The sequence below is a fragment of the Notolepis coatsorum genome (genome assembly GCF_963971535.1).
Source record: "Notolepis coatsorum genome assembly, chromosome: 9".
NCBI classification, from domain to species: domain Eukaryota; kingdom Metazoa; phylum Chordata; class Actinopteri; order Aulopiformes; family Paralepididae; genus Notolepis; species Notolepis coatsorum.
The window spans coordinates 78403568-78422411 of record NC_140173.1 but is presented as its reverse complement, the minus strand read 5'-3'; the positions used below and the strand labels follow the sequence as shown (position 1 = coordinate 78422411).

At 44.9% G+C, this 18844-nt stretch overlaps 1 protein-coding gene across 1 annotated transcript in view; it reads left to right on the top strand.

Moving 5' to 3' along the window:
• cfap46 (cilia and flagella associated protein 46) overlaps nt 1–18844 on the top strand; it is a gene marked incomplete at both ends in the record, with an annotated part of 296072 nt that overhangs the window by 127817 nt on the left and 149411 nt on the right. The window contains 4 exon segments of the mRNA XM_084321923.1: nt 16175–16285; nt 16649–16830; nt 17596–17727; nt 17874–18041. Coding sequence (XP_084178049.1) covers nt 16175–16285; nt 16649–16830; nt 17596–17727; nt 17874–18041 — 593 coding nt within the window.

Genomic DNA, 18844 nt, shown 5'->3' with positions numbered 1-18844 from the left:
GGCATCCTTTGGGTCCGATGTGGGCCGCCTCAATTGGGAGAATGAGGTCCGCGTGGTCGGAGCCGATGAGCAGGGTCGGTGTGGCACCGTCGATAAGCGGTATAGGTAGTTGACGTAGGTGCACATACTTCGCCATCAGCTGTGGGATGGGGTAGGTGTACTGTGATAGGCCTATGTCGTGGCTGGTGAAGACGTTGGTAATACTATACTGCTTCTCGGGCTGGTCCACCGCTGCTATCTTGAAGGAGACCTTTTCACCTTTTATTGTCTTCTGGTCCCTTCTGATGGTGCGTATGGTCATGGTACCTTTGGCACCCCGTAGGCCCAACTGGGCTGCGGCGGAAGCGAGGAGGAGAGTCTTTTCAAATCCATCGTCCAGGACGGCGTAAGTGTCCAGGACCTTGTCCTCGTAGCTCAGGAGCACTCTGACCACTTTGATGAGCACTCGGGGGGGTCCCGCTATGCTGGTCAATGTGGAGCACTCCTGTTAGTCGGTTGCTTTGGATCTTCTGGAGTGGTGCCGACTCGCGGTCGTCCGAGTAGCACCGTGACTCCCAGTGTCTGCTGTAGAAGTCGGGACACCAGGGGGCGGTCTGGTGGATCTTCGGTACTGGTGCCACCGCCTCGGCCTGGTACATTACCGCGACGGGCCCACTTTGTTGTCCTGGCGGACGCCTGTTGATGTCATGCAGGACCTCCAGGTGGGCGCCGCCGCACCTGCTGCACTTCTTCTTCAAACGGCACTCAGCTGCCATATGGCTGCGCGCGCAGCGGAAGCAGCGGCGGTGGTCCTTGATCCACTGACTCACCTCGTCCGTGGTCAGCTTCCCGAAAGTGTCACATTGATACAGCCGATGTTCTCCTTCACAGTACTGGCATTCAATCTTCCACTCCTCTTTCGTCGAGGGGGTGTTGTGGTTCTTGTGCTGCGGTACTGATTCGGCTTGGTGCATAACGGTCACCGACCGGCGGTTATCATTTGATCCCAGAGGTCCTAGTCTTGGGCTTGGTCCACTCCATACGAACGTATCCAGTCGTAGGCTGCTGACCTCCCTGGCGAGGAACTCAGATAGGTCTAGGAGGGATGCCTCTGGGCCGTTGGGGTCACGGTGGTCTCTCTGCCGCCGAAAACGCTCTTGTCGGGCGGGAGGGAGCTTCTCTAATATCCTTTCTACATTAGAGTTAGCGTACAGTTCGTATATCCCTTTTTCCTTTTGGGACCCCAGCATCCCTACCAGGGACTGTACCTTGATAGAGAGGTCATCTAATGCTCTGTTGTCTCTGGCTGGGGGGAGACGGTCGATGTCTCTTATCTCTTGTATCACGTAGTCCCATATGCGTCCATAACGTTGGTCGAGGGCTACTAGAGCCGCGGTGTATGGGGTACTTGAGTTGGAATATGCCAGCGCTATATTATGCGCTCTGGGCACCTTCAGGTGCTTGAGGAGGATAGCATATTTGTACGTCTCGTCTGGGACGTCGGACAGCATAGTCTCTAAGCACATTCGTAGCTCTGTGTACTGTGCTCTGTCCTCGCGTGTAAAATCCGGGAACGTTGGTGTGCCAAGGTACGATGCCATGGATGGCTGGCACATCGGTGAGCGTTGGGGGAGAGGCCTCCTGGGCGAGTCTCCCCGTACGTGTCGTCGTGGGCTGGTACTTGGTGGGTACCGAAGCCCGGGTACCCAGGTGCTGTTCCTCGGGGCTGGCGGTGCGTCAAACTCACCCGTGAGTTGAGTCGGGGGTTTGTAGCGCAGTGACTCGGGGCTGACGTCTGGGCTGTACTGGGCCTCCTGGTCCAGAGTACGTTGCTGCTGGTCGGGGCTGTACTGGGCCTCCTGGTCCAGAGTACGTTGCTGCTGGTCGGCTTGACATTCCTCCTCTTCCTCTTCCTTTTCCTCTGCTAGGTCCTGGAGTCTTCTGTTCAGTCTCTCGGCGACGTAGGCCGGTTCTTCCCGGTTGCTGGGTCTCGTATGGACCGGCCGGGGAGACGGTTCGGAGACGTGGACAGGATCCTCCTGTTGGCGGGGTCCCGGGTCGCTTGGTCGGGTAGGGGAATGTGCCCTAGACCCTTGTCGTGATGATCTCCGGGAGCTCCGTGCGGAGAGAGGGGGTGTCGCCATGGCGATCAATTGTTCTACCATCTTCGCCTGCTGCCGGTCGCGCTCTGCTTCACGCTGGGCATGGGCGGCGTCGCGCTCTGCTTCGCGGTGGGCATTGGCGGCGTCGCGCTGTGCATTGGCGCTGGCATGGGCGGCGTGGAGCTGTGCATTTGCGGCGTCGCGCTGTGCATTGGCGGCGGCGTGCTGTGCATCGGCGCGGCTTCTTTCAATGTTCTCTTCCGTCTGAAGGCGTCTGGTCTCCAGTCTTATGCGGTCGTCTTCACTCCTTTGTTGCGCCTGGAAGCACTCTCGCTCGGTTGCAGAATGTTCGCGTTCACTGAGGGCTTGCGCTTGGAGTTGCGCGTGAAGGCGCTCTCGTTGGTCTGCAGCTTGTTCGCGCTCGCTCGTCTGTTGCGCTTGAAGTCGATCGCGTTCGGTGGATGCTGCCAGGGTGGCGATGAATGCCTGCGCCAGCATCTTGTCCGCTTCGCTGGGGGAAGACACCGACGGAGGTGATCGGCTTCTGGCAGTGCTCGTTGGAGATCTGTTCTCTGGGCGCGCCTCGAGGTCCGTCTCCTGGGCGCGCTTCTCTTCTGGTAGTGGGTCGGGTTCTGTCCCTGGAGCGCTTTCTTTATCCTGGAGCTCTCCGGGGACCGTCCCGTGGTCATTGTCTGGGGGTGTAGTCATGTCATGTCCCCCCTGGTCCCCCCCGTGGGCTTGGTCAGTTTCGTTAGAACCCACTGGGGTCTCTACTGGCAGGGTCGTCTGGTCGGTAGGGTTTGACATGCTTTGACTATCCGCTTTATTTATTTTATCCGTATTTAACTTCTTTATAAAGCTAGGTAGTAGACTGGCAGCGTAGTCCTCTAGGTAAGAAGGTGGCTGCCGTCTGTGCGTCGGGCGTTCTAGTTTAGGAGAGCCGTTTGTGGAGTGTTCACCGCTGGCCATGTCAATATTAATATTATATTAATATTACGCTAATTACCCTCCGGCTCGAAGGACCAATTGTAACTGAGGGGTACAATTCCCTGACTGTATTGAATAAGTATGGTATCATTAAACCACTACTGCGTTATGTACATTACTACTGGCCATACAGTACACAGGTATATGTGATGAACACCCCCACAATAACACGGCTTCACAAGAAATACTGTTTAGAAGAATATTTATTAGAAGAGCACGAAGATTATCCTACATTACTTATCAAGATTGAGAGTTGCGCTTGTAAGGCGAAGAATGTGCATGAATAGGTCAAGAGCGTAAGTCCATGAGCATATTACGCAGGAGATAATTAATACCACCGGTAGCATAAGAATTATATATGGTACACTAGTAGGTCAGCTGGAGATACTAAGGGGGTTCCCTCCGGTTGTAAGCCAGCAGGGGGGAGGAATGTTCGAATGCAAAAGTCTGGATCAACGGGGAATCAATAAGCTCCAGCTACGGGAGGCGGTACATTACTCCCTTGATCGGCAGACGAAAGCAGCAGCTATAATCCAAGTATGCGCGACAGCATAGGTGAAAGCCAGCCAGCCTCTCCTAGAGACGGGCTCGAGTGATGCTCCTCACGGGTAAATCCCACACAGCAGCGGGTAGACAGTTCTCTGCTCCAGCAACCACGGTACCAAAATCAATATAATCCAGCCGGAAAAGGCTCTGCTTTCACCGGTGTAGATTCTCCTGTGCACGGTACTTCACGTTAACTAGGTCGAACTTGACGTTATTTCACTAGGCTCTGACACTTTTACTATCCTATTCGCACGCGGTTATAAGTGCTCTATTTAGACGCAAAGTTGCTCACTTCACTTGGTCGTTGACTCGTGATGAAGGCTTCAACTTGTAAGGAACGAACGATACGTTGAACGAACGTTTTAGGATAAGACAAGACTACTGCTGTATCCACCTGCAACGTATTTATACGTACAGTGAATAATCTAGTGCCAACCTCATTTCTGTCTCGTATTCCTGCGCAAAACTGGGCATGTTGAGACAAGCCTTGGCGGTGGCTTTGAACTCGGCATTGGGGGTATGGCCGTGGCGCCTAGGGGATCGCTTCCAATAGGAGAACGAATATTATGGTCTGTCCTGTACCAGGTAAAGGGATATTCTGTGTATATGTACAAAGAATATACAAGGGATATCAAACGATATACAAATATTATACATGGGATCTCAGGCAATAAATATATATATTCGGTTTAATCTGACCCTTTGTAACAGTAAGGCTGTTTTAAATGCTAGGGTATGCATATATCCCTGTAGTAGAGCAGCTTAGCTGGAAAAATCATTTAAATTGTGCATTTTGTGATAGAAGCATGACTACATGTAGCTAAAGGCATTCCAAAAAGATTTGGATATGGAGCCATCATGATTTTTCAAAATGGCTGCCGTTAGTTGCCAGTGCCAACCTTTTTCTGATCAGTTTACTTATCAGGGATGGATTTGGTAGTGCAATTAGTTCAATTTATCAACAATATATAGTTCTTATAAAGGTCATGTGAATAACACATTTTTCAAGATGGTGGCCATGAATGCTATTAGAATTGTAACTGCAATCAAGTTGCTTCGATTACTGTAATTGTAATTCCAAATATAATAACAGCAAAGTCCAATAAACTCACAAGTCTGCTAAATTAAGAATAATTAATGTGGCTATATGTACAGAAAATGTAATAGAGTGGATGTCAAAGCACAGCCAGGGCACACTGGCGACATCACTGCTGTGAAACTCAGCATGGGGTTCAGTGTCAGCTAAACACACTCTGCTTTAATGCTTTGCTTTCTTTGTCTGCTTGCTTGATAATTTAGTACAGTAGTGTAGTTTAGTTTCCTAAATTATATCTAATGTAAGCCTCACATCTAATTAATATTTAGATGTAGTTAGATAGCCGCACATGAATTGACAGGATGTGCCAGTGGAGAGTCGAGCCAAGGGTAATGGGGCTTTATATGACTTTCATGTAGTTACCCGATGGTGTACAGATTGCACAGGAAATAAATGGCACTGGATGAACGATCGGGCTAGGTGTAGGTTATTTTTGCTGGGCGCGGGAAAAAGACAGGGTGGGCTGTGTGGGCAGTCTTTCCAGAGGTAATGGCCACAATTGAGAGGTTGGTTATCCTTCTTTATGACCAAACCAGCACATGTGAAGAAGACATGGCAAGGAAGAAGATGTTTGTGAAGAGGCACAATGTGCTGTCAATCCCTCCAACAAAGGCAGAGGAGCATGTGAAGAGAGCAGTGTGAATGGGGACGGTCAAAGACATCCAAGGGGTAGCCTACTATGAACCCTTCTGGACATGCCTACCAGATGCAGGCCATTCCAAATGTTTTGCTTCTATCACAAAGTGCACAATCATTGAGCTTATCTGCCCCACTACTGCAAATCTTGTTGGTGGGTGGACTGATTAGTGGGCGGCCCCTCCCATCAGTTGGGCGAGGCAGCCACTAATGGGAAATACTGCATTTATTATTCAAATGATATTCCTTTGCATAAATCTTAATAATTACTTTGTCAATTTGACAAAATAGAGTTGTTTGGCTATACCTATGTAATAAGGCTTTATAAACTACAAGCTATGAGATATGTCAAGGGGAGTGAATACCTTCTGAATTAATGAATGAATTAAGTTTATTTTTCGGTCTTGTTTACAGACAAATCAAACACACCCGTGTGGACTTACAAAAGGAAAAGAAAAAAGAAAAAAAATTCACAAATGTACATATTCAAGGCAAGCTCACACACAAAATCCAAAATCAACGACGAAAAAAAGGAATAGCTGAAGCACATGCTTATTTCTGCCTATCCCTTACAAATCCTTAAAAACTAAATATATTTTAATATAAGAAAGAAAAACTTAAAATATGCTGCAAGATATAATAGTTTGAAATAAAAAAACAAATGTTTGATGTTTTTACTCAAAACTGTACTCCTTAATTATTTGATCCTGTAAGGCTTTTTTAAATCTCCCCTGAGAAGTACACAACTTCAACCCGTCACTAAGGCTATTCCATAATTTAACTCCCAAAATAGAAACACATCTAGCTTTTACATTAGTTCTTACCTTTTTACATGTTTTAAGAATACATAACCCTCTTAAATTATACTTTCTGAGACCGCTGTCTTGCTCTGTCTCAATGTTTGTATGTTTTCACCCCCGTTTTTTTGTCTGTCTGTTTGTTGCTTTTATCTCAAAAAGTCATGCTTGTGTTGTTGTTTCAAGCTCCAACATTCAGTTTTTGATTATTATTGAATTATTAAAGATACAGTACAATGAAAATTTTGTTTTTCAATGTCATTGCATTGGTTTACAGAACCCATGTAACATTACCCCAAATGTGAGAGCTGTAAGAAATATGACATTTTGATCTCTATCCCCCTGGACATCAACAAAATCAAGCCATTTCAGATATCCAATCGGCTTCCTCTGAAATATTGCATAATACACACGGGTCCCTCTGATTGGCCCATCAGTCACATCTAGCTGCTTTGTTTAGCATCAGTCACATTTAGCATCCCAGGACCTCTATTGAAGAGGATCATTTTGATATTTTTTTCCTAAAATTAGCAGCTCCAATTATCATTTAAGCATTTAATGCATATATTTAAAGGAAGGCCAACTTTTGGGGAAATTAGCTTATTTGCCATCTACCCTGGAGTTAGACAAGCAGATACCCTTTTCTTCTCTGTGCATGCATTAGGCTTAGGGAACAGCCGCACCGTTATCCTAGCTTAGCGTCATTCACTGGAAGTAGGTGTGCCAGTGTAGCCTAGTTCCCAACAGTCACAAAATACACTCCAAATACAACTCCAAAACGTTCATGTAAACATGTTGTGACCTGTGTATTTACCACGTGATTTTTTTTGTTGACATTTTCGTTTTCTTAGCAGATATATTCTCAGAATAATTTTTTGCCGAACCACTGCTGCCCAGGCGCAGTGATTTCATCACCTCAAAAGCCCTGTTGTTTTTTGAAAAATAATCAATTTAAGTCCTTTCTTTTAACTAACTCAGTACTAAGCCCACACCAATCTGGTTTCAGTGATTGGTTTCGGGATTATTTGTTTGATAAGCGACTGTGTGAAGTCGGGTTCAGCCCAATCTGAATTTCTATCAATAACTAAAGGAGTGCCACAAGGTGGTCCTGTCCTCTTCACATTTACATTTACATTTATCATTTCTGATTCAACAAGTTAATAGGATGGGTACACCTCTGGTAACAAAGGGCAAGTGGTATTGTTCATCAAACAGTGTTGAACTTCAATGCTACTTCAAGTGCATAGTAGTATAGACATATTAGCATGGCAAGGAGTAATAGACATAGTAGCAAAGTACTGTGATGAGCCTGGTGGGGTTCAGACTCGCCACGGTTCAAATACAAACAAAAAGCTAAATAATGGTTGTGATTCAGTCCGAGGGTCAAAAACACAAAACAGGCTCGCCGACAGAAAAAGGGATTGGTCACTATTCAGGGTAGTCTTCCGGTCCAGGGTCAGTACACAAGGGGGTTTCTCAGCCAGTCCAGGGTCCAGTACACAATGAACACCTACTCGCCTTCACCTCTCCTCTCACTACGTCTCACCTTCACAACTCCCAATAATACAATCTCTCTCTCTCACTAAACAACCACTCCAACACTCAACTTACTCCTAACTAACCTAGTGGCTTTGTAGTGTGTGGGTCTGGGCGTGTGCATGTGAGATGTGGGTGGACTAATGATGCGCAGGTGTGTTCTATCAGTACTAATCAGCTACCTAATTTACTCTACTCCTTCCGTGGAAAAAGTATCTCCCAACCTTCACATATTCATAGACTCAGTCGTAAAAAAGGCGAAGCAGCGCCTCTACCACCTGAGACAGTTAAGGAAGTTCAGAGTATCTGGGAAGATACTCCAGTCCTTCTACTCCGGAGCTGTAGAGAGCATCTTGACTGGAAACATCACTGCCTGGTATGGAAACAGCACGGCACAGGACAAGAAGGCCCTACAGAGAGTGGTGCACTCTGCCGAGCGTACCACGGGTATTGCACTACCTCTATACAACAAGAGGTGCAAATCCAGAGCCTGCAGAATAATGAAAGACCCTCACCACCCCAACAACAGCCTGTTCCAGCTGCTGAGGTCAGGCAGACGCCTGCGAACCCCAGCTACTAGGACAGAGAGGCTTCGGCTCAGCTTCTTCCCCCAGGCCATCAGAGCCTTGAACACTGAACACTGAGTGCCACAGAACACTGAACTCTCCACACACAAGCACACATGAGCACACACACGACACGCACGCTGTACACGCTCGCACACTAGCAGCCACTTTAACATGAGCAAGCACACACTCATGCTGCACACGCCCACACTTATGGCCACAAAGGAAAGGTCACTTTAAAAATAGTATAGCAACAGTAACAGTGTATTGCACTACCAAAGGACCTAGCATGTCCTCCATGCTCTGTAAATAACTTATGTACAAATACTATGTTACCTGTTTATTGCACAATGTTGTTTTATTGGATTCTATTATGTTGTACTACTGTATTGCACATCGTTGCGGGCAAGACCACCCGCATTTCATTGTATACTTGTATGCCGTGACAAATAAAACTCTTGACTTGACTTGATCCATGAGAGGGGGGTGAGATCTGCCACAGTGCACAATAATAAAAGACAGGTTATTTTATTAAAATAAATTATTATTATTATTTCAATTATTGATTGAAGAGGTGTGCTTTTAGTCGACAGCAGAACATTGTGCGAGTTTCAGCTGTTCTGACTGTGGTGGGAAGTTTGTTCCACCATCGTGGAGCAAGGACAGAGAATAGCCTGCTTCACTTTGATGACCCCCCAGTAGCCCAATAGGAGTGGGTCTCAGGTCTTGAGGGTGTGTAGTTAGAGACGATTGACCAGAGGTAGGATGGAGTCGTTCCCCTCATTGCACAGTATGCCAGGTCAATATTTGTGCAGCAATGGGAAGCCAGTGCAGCTCTCTGAGAAGTGTGGTGATGTGGGCTGAATTCAGGAGATTAGGTGGGCTGCTGCGCTCTGTATGAATTGAAGGGCCTTGGTGGCACAAGCTAGTAAACACAAGCTAGGGGCGACAGTGGCTTAATAGGTAAAGCAGTCTTCTGGTTATCCGGAGGTTCCCGGTTTGATTCCCGCTCCTCCCGGGCAGCGTGTCGAAGTGTCCTTGAGCAAGACACTTAACCCCTAAGGCTTTGTGTCCTCCGGGGATGTTTTTTTCAAGGCGGACCGCTTTGAAAAGCAAAAATATGCATGCTCAGAGCGTTTTCCTGAGTCTCGCGACTGCCGCGGCTCCGCCACTTCCTCGATGTTGATTGGGCGGTCGAAAAAAGTTACCTTGATGAGCGGCGCTCCTCTCCAAAAGTTGAACTAGTTTCAACTTTAGGCGCTGGGAGCGCTCCGCCCAAAAACGCTGGCCGCCAAGAGCGCTAAAACGCGAGGCGCGGCGCTGGGAAAAGGAGCGTGCCCGTCACGTCTGTAGCATAGAAATGAATGACAGAAAGGAGCTGACAACTCATAACACGTCCCCGGTCGACACAGGCCCTAACTGCTCCCGATGAGCAGGTTGGCACCTTGCATGGTTGCCTCCGCCGTCGGTGTGTGAGTGAATGGGTAAAAATGTGAGGAACAAATTGTAAGCTGATTTGGATAAAAGCGCTATATATATAAAAAATGCAGCCATTTAAACCAGCTAGCAGAGCATTACAATAGTCAAGGTGAGATTGCAGGAGGTGTTGGGAGGCTTCTTTTGTCAGAAAGGTGCAGATCCTTCTCACGTTGTTCAGGAAGAATCTGCAGGTTCTGGTTGTTGAGGCGATGTGAGCAGAGAAGTTCAGTCGGTTGCCAATGACCACACCGAGGTTCTTTGTGGTCCAGGACGGAGCCACGGCTACGTTCTCCACTGTGATTGAAAAGTTGGTCAGTGGGGAGGATTTAGTCGGGAAGTTTTGCTCAGGTTCAGCTTGAGGTGGTTGGTCGTCATCCAAGCGGACATGTCGGACAGGCAGGCCGAGATCTGCTCAGAGACTTGGGTTTCTCCTGTGGAAGGTTATCAATGTTCGCAACTTACGTTTGCCAAGCTAACATTATCAACGTTTGTTAACCTAACATACGTATCGTAATGTTACCTTAGCAGCATTATGCAACATTTGTAAGTTCACTTTATGCAAGAAAGCTTTGCATCCATGACACTTGTGTGTTCTAGCTAAAGATTGCACCGGGAAGCTATGCCGTTATTAGCCTTGTTCATATATTATATAAGATATTTCCTGGGAAATTTAACACATTTGACATTTCAGCATATTTCATAAATATGCATTGATATTTTTATTATTTTATAAACACTGGGTTGGTAATTTTGTAAGATCAATTTGCAGAATATGGGAAAATCTATTTGTTTGTCATCTGTTGTTTCTCTTGCGCTTTCCCTCTCCTCCCTCCTGCTTGCACTTTCCCAATTCACTGAAGAAGAGATTGGAGTTGCTGGCCTGTGCAATTTGTGTGAAACATACCGTCGGATGTCATTGAGCAGGCGTGCTAACCAGCTAACATTAGCAGAAGTTGCTAGCTAGCAAGCATGTTCACATTACCTCATCAGACGGAGTACCCGACAAGTGGTGTCCGTATCTCGGTTCGCTTCTGTGTTTGTGTGTGTGTGTGTGTGTGTATGGTTGCTGTGCTGTCTCTGTATTCTTCCCTCTCCCTTGCAGTCGATATGTGTACCGCTGCTATCTCCTCCGTGTCTCTCTTCTTCTAATACATTTCCGGCAGACTAGACACAGCTTGTGCATTGCTGCCACCCACCCAGTGACTGCTGGTCCATAGAGGGCGCTAGGGCACCGCCCCCCCCCCCCCCCCCCCCCCCCCCTGGTGGAAAGTGGTTTTGGATTGGAGTAGATTTTGACAGCTAAAAATATAATAATTTTTTTTTAATAAATAATAATTACTCATTTTAAGTATATTTGTGTTTTAAAATGCACAATAGCGTGTAATATATAAAATATAAATCATTGTGCATCCTGTTCATCCCCTATCTTTTCTGGGGCGCTAGAAATATCGCCCCACTGACTGAATGCACAGGGCAACATAAATGCACCTAGCAACTAAATTTAGCCAATCAGCGTCTTCAAATATGATGCCTAAAGGGCGATTTATTTAGTGCCCCAAGCAGAGTCATTGTCGAATTGTCTATTCACTCTATTAGCTGAGTGTGGCATTCGTGTGACATCACTTCCCGAATCACGTCAACCAGGAAATAACAAACACTAATAGTAGGGATGCTCGATATTGGCTTTTTTACCGATACCGATATTCCGATATTGTCCAACTCCAATTTCCGATACCGATACCGATATCAACCGATACCGATATATGCAGGGTTTCCCCCCCCAAAAAACCGAATAATTTCAGGTAACTAATAATTTCACTGGATGCATTCAAAAGGCTTTCTAAATGTAAGCATTATCTGTGCAAAATATGATCATTAAAAAAGTAAAAATGAACATTTTAAACCAACATGCATACTTTTGACAATAAATAAAATAAGAATTGGTTCTTACTTGCTTGCCTGGGTAAATAAAGGTTAAATAAATGTTAAAACATTTTTTTTTTTTTTTTTTTTTTTTACCGATAACGATATTTTCCGATATCACATTTTACTGCCGATATCGGCCGATAATATCGGTCGGCCGATAATATCGGACATCCCTAACTAATAGTTGTTGTCGTCATCGGAAATTGATAATAATCACAAGATACATTCAGACAGTGTTGGATCTAACTAAATGGATTTATATGGACACATTTATGGAAAGTTCAAGCCCGGACCACAAAGCTTCTCGAAGGGTTAGTGCGACACGCGACGGCTCTTCCAATTCTTACGTGATGTTCTAACGGCAGCAAAATAAGTGAGTCTCAGCCTCAATATATACTGTTCTGTAGTTACTGAAACTGATTGAATATGGCACCGCCCCACCTAGAATAATATTCACCAGCCGCCACTGCACCTACCTCTTGATAAGACACACTTATAACGCACCGTGAAGGGATACGGATAACAGTATCAGTTGCTTCCTCCACAAAATACTCTCTAATTATCAAAACAAAGAAAACAACACTTCTCTAGTATAAAAATGGTATTTCCTCCACTTCTGCTGAAAAGTCCTTCACTCTTAGGTATTTTTTTTAGCTGCGGTCACTATCACTTCTATGCTCTTCTTCTTCTTCCCCGGAGCAATTAACCATGTAAACTACGGATGAGTCGGTCGCAGTCAACCAGCATCTGCTAACAGGTTTGACCCTTTAGCTCAGCTCGTTAGAGCGGCCGCTTGTGGATCCTATGGTCCCAGGTTCAAATCCACTCGGTTACATTGGTGACAGCGGTGGGATCTCACTGCCCTGTGAATCTGTATCCAGGTTCACGTAACAATGGGGGTGGGATCTCAGTGCCTTAACCCTGGGAAAGGGTGCAGAGAGGTAATGAAACTTTTGTATTATTATATTATAGAATGCAACAATCTATTTAATAAGCAAACATTTGGCATAACGTATCGGCATAACATGATAAAATGTCTTCTGATTATCAAACAAGTCCATATGGGGGTCTAACAAACGCGATGGCGACAACACCAATTCATTGATCATGTCTCATATTATTAGCTAAATGCTAATATGGCTAACTAACAGTAAATGTTTTTACATGAAATACAGCCCAAAAACCTTAAAAGACCCCGCTGACAAACTCACTTTACAAACGTTTGCTCTGTTTACCTCAATTTCCTGGGCTTTCCCTGGGCATTCCAGAGACCTCGCCTTGCATGCACCTCCACAGTAGTTCACACATTCAACTGCTTCTCCACACAAACCTGCTTCACAAACACGTCCAGAGGCCTTGAGCATCCCAACATCCCGATCGATTGGCAGAAATAACACCTTTTAATGGGGCTTTTTCCCTTAAGGCAAAAAAAAGGCTGAACCTGATGTTTTCCTAGCCTTATTCATTTTGATGCTCTGTTTTGACACAAATACACCGTTTTCAGCCACCACTTACCAATCCTTGTAATCCTGCTTTCTTTCACTTCCCCTGCTTTCACCTCCATGCCACTCCTGCACTTCAACCCAATCTCACAAAACACACCATCCTCTCTGAGTTGCCAATTGAGTACATTTACATTTTACATTTGACATCTTGTCATTTAGCTAACTCTTTTATCTAGGCAGCTCTGGCTGCAATTGTAGCTTACCACCACTGGTATGACTGTGTATGAACGAATAATGGACTCTGTGAAGCGCTCTGAGTCAGAGAAGAGCGCTATATAAATCCAATCCATTATTATTATTATTATTATTATTATTATTATTATTATTATTATTATTATTATTATTATTATTATTATTATTATTATTATTATTATTATTATTATTATTATTATTATTATTATTATTATGTAAAGCGACTTACAAGTTCTGTACGCAGTCAGTAGGAAGGGGACAACTCTTTCAGCCGAGTAACATCAGTGTTGAAACTTGAGCGCTGCAGTGTTGAGTGCATAGTAGTAGAGACAAAATAGTAGGTAGTATAGGCAATGAAGATTATTTAGTGCAAAAGTGCATGATAGTAGACGACAGTATGAAGGTTATACATATATTTTTTTCTTATTATGTATTTCAGATATTTATTGAAGTGTGTTCCTCAGATGAAGAACCATATTATGTCTGTTTTAAGTAGTGCTGTCAGGCGATTAATACATTTTTTCTAATTAATTACAGGATTTGTAATTAATTAATCTAATTAATCAGATTTTAATCGCATAACCATTTTATGCCTGATATTCTATATTCTATAATCATATTTCAAATGTCATGTGTCCGGATGGCAGAATTCAGTACTGTATCTACAAAACCTTCTGTTTAATCATCTTCCATCTATTAATTTGCTTAGATTTTTCATGTCTGGTCAATTTAAGCATGGTGTTATTCACAGTCAAAGATAAAAAAAAAAATGTATTGATATTCTCATTTGGTGCATTACAATTTACTCAAGCCTAGTAACAGACACAGTATTTCTGACACTGGGAATACATTCCCTGAGATCCATAGATGTCCCTAGAATCAGATACCAAGAACATACAAATGGACCATATTAAAAAAAAAAAATCTGTAAATGTGTATTCTACTTTCTTATGGAATGAATGAGATTAAAAAAAATATTATAAATAATATTTATCTTTTTTTGTTATTAATTTTGAGTTAATTTTCATAACGTGATAATTTGCTGTGTAATTAATCTAATTAACGCGATAAACTGACAGCCCTAGTTTTAAGTCCTCAGGGGGACAATGTTTTCAAACTTTATTATCTAAAAATGGTAAGTTAAAGAGTGTAGTGCAAGGGTTCAATTAGTTTCACTTCAACCTGTATGGACCCATCAGGTTCTTTATTAAATTGTTCATCAGCACTTTCAACACATGGTAAATGGTAAATGGCTGCTTTTTTATATAGCGCTTTTATCCAAAGCGCTTTACAATTTGTTACTCACACTTACCCATTCACTCACACATTCACACACCGACGGCGGAGGCAACCATGCAAGGTAACCTGCTCATCGGGAGCAATTAGGGGTTAAGTGTCTTGCTCAAGGACACATCGACACGCTGCCCGGGAGGATTGGGAATCGAACCGGGAACCTCCGAATTACGGCTCTACCTCCTTAGCCACTGTAGCCCCCAGTGAACACATCCCAGTGAAGGTGGTCTATATATCGGGCCTTGCTCTACTCATTTCCATCTCATCATTCTCAAACCTCCTGCATGTTATTCCTCCTCTCTCTCTCTCTCTCTCTCTCTCTCTCTCTCTCTCTCTCCCCCTTCCTGCATGTGCGCATGTGCTTTCATAATGTGTGTGTGTGCGTGTGTGTCTGTGTGCACATGTGATTACTTCTGATTATCTGCCTCACTGCTTCTGGAACACACAAACACAAAGGCGACTTTGGAATGCTGGCTATTTTATTGAACATTTTACAAGATAATAATATATAAAACATACAATGAGATGGAACGAAAGACATAGGCCATGGAAAACACCCAAGGTGAAGCCAAGTAAGGTCATCCTCTCTAGTCGGATCAAAACAGAGGGTCATAAATAGTCAATGCCTATATAGAGGCATTGAAATGGGCTGCTTGGTACAGCAGATTACAAAAGAAAACACCCCAGATCTCTCACACACACACACACACACACACACACACACACACACACACACACACACACACACACACACACACACACACACACACACACACACACACACACACACACACACACACACACACACACACACACACACACACACACACACACACACACACACACACACACACACACACACACACACACACACACACACACACACACACACACAGACACATAATAAACACCAACACTTAACCCTTTCACTGCCGCACTACCAAATGGTTAACCCTTTCACTGTGACAATACATAAGGTTAACCCTTTCACTGCCACATGACAAATGGTTAACCCTTTCACTACCACACTACAGAAGGTTAACCCTTTACTATCATAGTTAACCTTCTGTAGTGTGGTAGTGAAAGGGTTAAGATTGGAGCACTAACAGCTACACAGTTTGTCAATTACATGAATAATGCAATTAATCTATCTCCCATGACTGGTGGACTCGGGGACGGCGCTACATTAGTAACTGTGATGTGCTTGGCTGTAGAGGAGGCACTGTAAAATGGAAACGGTTGCTTCTCTCCATGCAAATGAACCAGTGCATTTATGAATGGGACTCATCTCTACCCATCGCAAGCGATACATCATATATCGACCATGTAACAGGAAGTCAGCATCTGCAAGTGCATCTCTATATTTGGAACGTGTAATGCATAGCAATTGCACTCTACATAGCCTACATGTATAATTTACAAGCAAATATATATAAATACCTGCAATTCTGAGTAGCTATTGTGCGTTCATTGTAGCACTGCAGTGAAAGCCAGTTGGAAATATTCTGTGTTCTGTTTGTTTGTTCCCCCACAGTGTAATAATGGGCCTGTGTCGGCCATGACGCGTGTGCTGGTCGGGGTAGAGATGCTCCGATGCAACAGCAACCCCGGACAGATGGAATTCTCTGTTCCCAGCCTCTCCACAGTATGTAACCCTGTGTGTGTGTGTGTGTGTGTGTGTGTTTGTGCATTCCGGCTCTACTTGTGAGCCAGACGGCGTGGAACAGATGCCAGGAGGACCCACTAGCCCCTCAGAGTCTCTGTTGTATCGGGCTGTGTCAGTGTCTGCAACTGTGGCACAGAAAAATGTCTCCCTCAATTATCACGCATCGTTAGCGCCGAAGGATGCCGACATTTTGGGATTTTGGACACCTTGCACAAAAATCCTCCCTTTCTCCCTTCCTCCCCTCTGTCCATCCCTCCAACATTGCCCTTCCTCTCCCCTCGCCCTTCCTCTCCCCTCATCCTTCTCCCCTCCTCCTCCTCTCCCGCCCCCTCTCTCACCTAGCTGGTAGGCATGGCCACCGACTGCTCCTGGAGTGATGCCGTGGTCGAGATGCAGGTGTGGAGCCAGCTGGTGGCTTTCTGCTACCACGCCAACGATCACAGCCTGGTCCTGTCCTGCTCCCACAGGGCTCTGGAGCTGGAGGACGCCGCTGCTACCAGGCTCAAGACCATGCCGTGTGCTCTGTAAGAGAGGGCCTCACACTTAAACACACACACACACAGAACGCCAGCATAGATACTAGGGCTTTGGCGATTTTTCGGCGATCGATATCAATTGCGATTGCGATTTTGGCTTCTCACGATCATGAAAGCAAGATAATCGAGATAGAACGGTTATCGTGCCGCATGCCGCGTTGCTCTCATTTTGTCTTGTGTTGTAAATGCAGCGCACCTTTTGCCATAATCGAGCAGCCCTAATAGATACATTGTTTCCTAGTCACTTTTGCTTGATCCTTTTTTTTTTTTTTTTTTTTTTTTTTAAGTCTGGGGGGACTGCATTTGATGTGAATAGTTGTGCTTTGTTATTGGAGCGACTCAAGTGGGGATGGTTGGGCTTTTTGCATGGTACAAATGACACCTAGTGCCCAAAGCAAATCATTGCAGTTAATCTGGAACAGTGAGCAATGCCTCACTATCTTTATAACTAACTCACTCACAAGTTCACTCGTGGTTCGCCCCCCCCCCCCCTAGCAGTTTAATCTATGCGAACATGCTTTGCAGCTGTTTTTTTTACTACAAGACTATTGAATTAGATTTTTAATTTTTAATTTTATTTAGCCTTTATTTTACCAAGAATAGCAGCAACACAAAGTTTCAAAATAAACACATAGACATTACAGATAAAAGTAACGTTACAAAATGGTCAGATAAAACATTTGCCCACAGAATTGCACACACATTTTGATTGATGGATTGACAGATTGATACCTCACTAACTTCCTCCTACAGGTATGACTCATCAGCAGTGGATGAGATGCTGAGCAGCACGTCCTGTTACAGGGGTCTGAGCATGGTGCACAAGTTTAACGGGGATCCACACAGCTACCGAGAAGCTCTGAAAGTGCTTGTGTCCAGTGTGAGGTACTGCGCTCTTGTTTGGTCATTTGCATTGCCCTGGTGTGTTTCCCAAACCTCTGAACGGGGCTTGGGAAGTTAAGACGGTTGCCACGGGTTTATTTGATTATTTTGTGGAGAAGTTCATTGCTCTCTCTTCTCCTCCTCCTCAGCTATGCGGAGAAGGCTGAGAACCCAGGGCTGTGTGTGGCTGCGGCTGGGCACTTCTGGAACTCCTGCCTGCCACTAACAGAAACCCAGGCAGAGAGAAGGCAGCTCCAAGAGGCCCTGGAGAAGATTCTGAATGTTCTGTCTCGCCTCAGCGCCAAGGATACAAATGTGTGAATATATGTTACATGTAGCTGCATGACCAGGTTGTATATTGTTTACATAGAATATACAGTGCTGTACGTCGGTGTCCTCTCACTTTACCGTTATATACAGTATATATATCCACACCGGACCTCTTTCTCCCATATTAATGTTTGCCCTGTGGGCACTGAAGTGTTAATCATTCTCTCTTCTCTGGTAGGCACAGGGCAAAATGAAGGGCTTGGCAGGCCTGAGTGTAATATCTCCAGGGAGCTCTCAGCCTCAAGCCTCAAGTGAGTGCTGGAAGGAACTTCAAATGCTGGCAGTATATTTCTTTGTAGAGCTTACCATATGGCAGTGTGCATGACATGAAAGCTTTGGGTCATTTGATGGGTCAGATACCCAAGAGGCGTTTTTGCTGTTATCTATGATGCAATTAGTCAAGGTCATGGACGATGTTGCATCCTCTGCGATGCACTAGTTTTGAGCTAAGCTTTGAAGTAACTGGAATTTACTTTCCAGTATGGCTATTCACATTCTTATGTACTTGCAATATTATACACGGCAAACTGACCGATGTGCTCTTATTTTATTTTGGAAATCAGATAAATGTATCTCTCGTTAATCCATTTGTGTGCATTTCGTTGCTGCTTTGTGTGGCCGTGTATATGCGTGTGCAATACGTGTGTTTGCGTGCGTGCGTGTTTGTTTGTGTATAGGCGAGGGTGACCTGACACTGCAAGCAGCCATCTCTAGCCTGCTGTTCCACATTCACTCAGACAGGGCTGACTGGAAGAGTGCACTGCAGGTGCTGGACAAAGCTATCATAGAC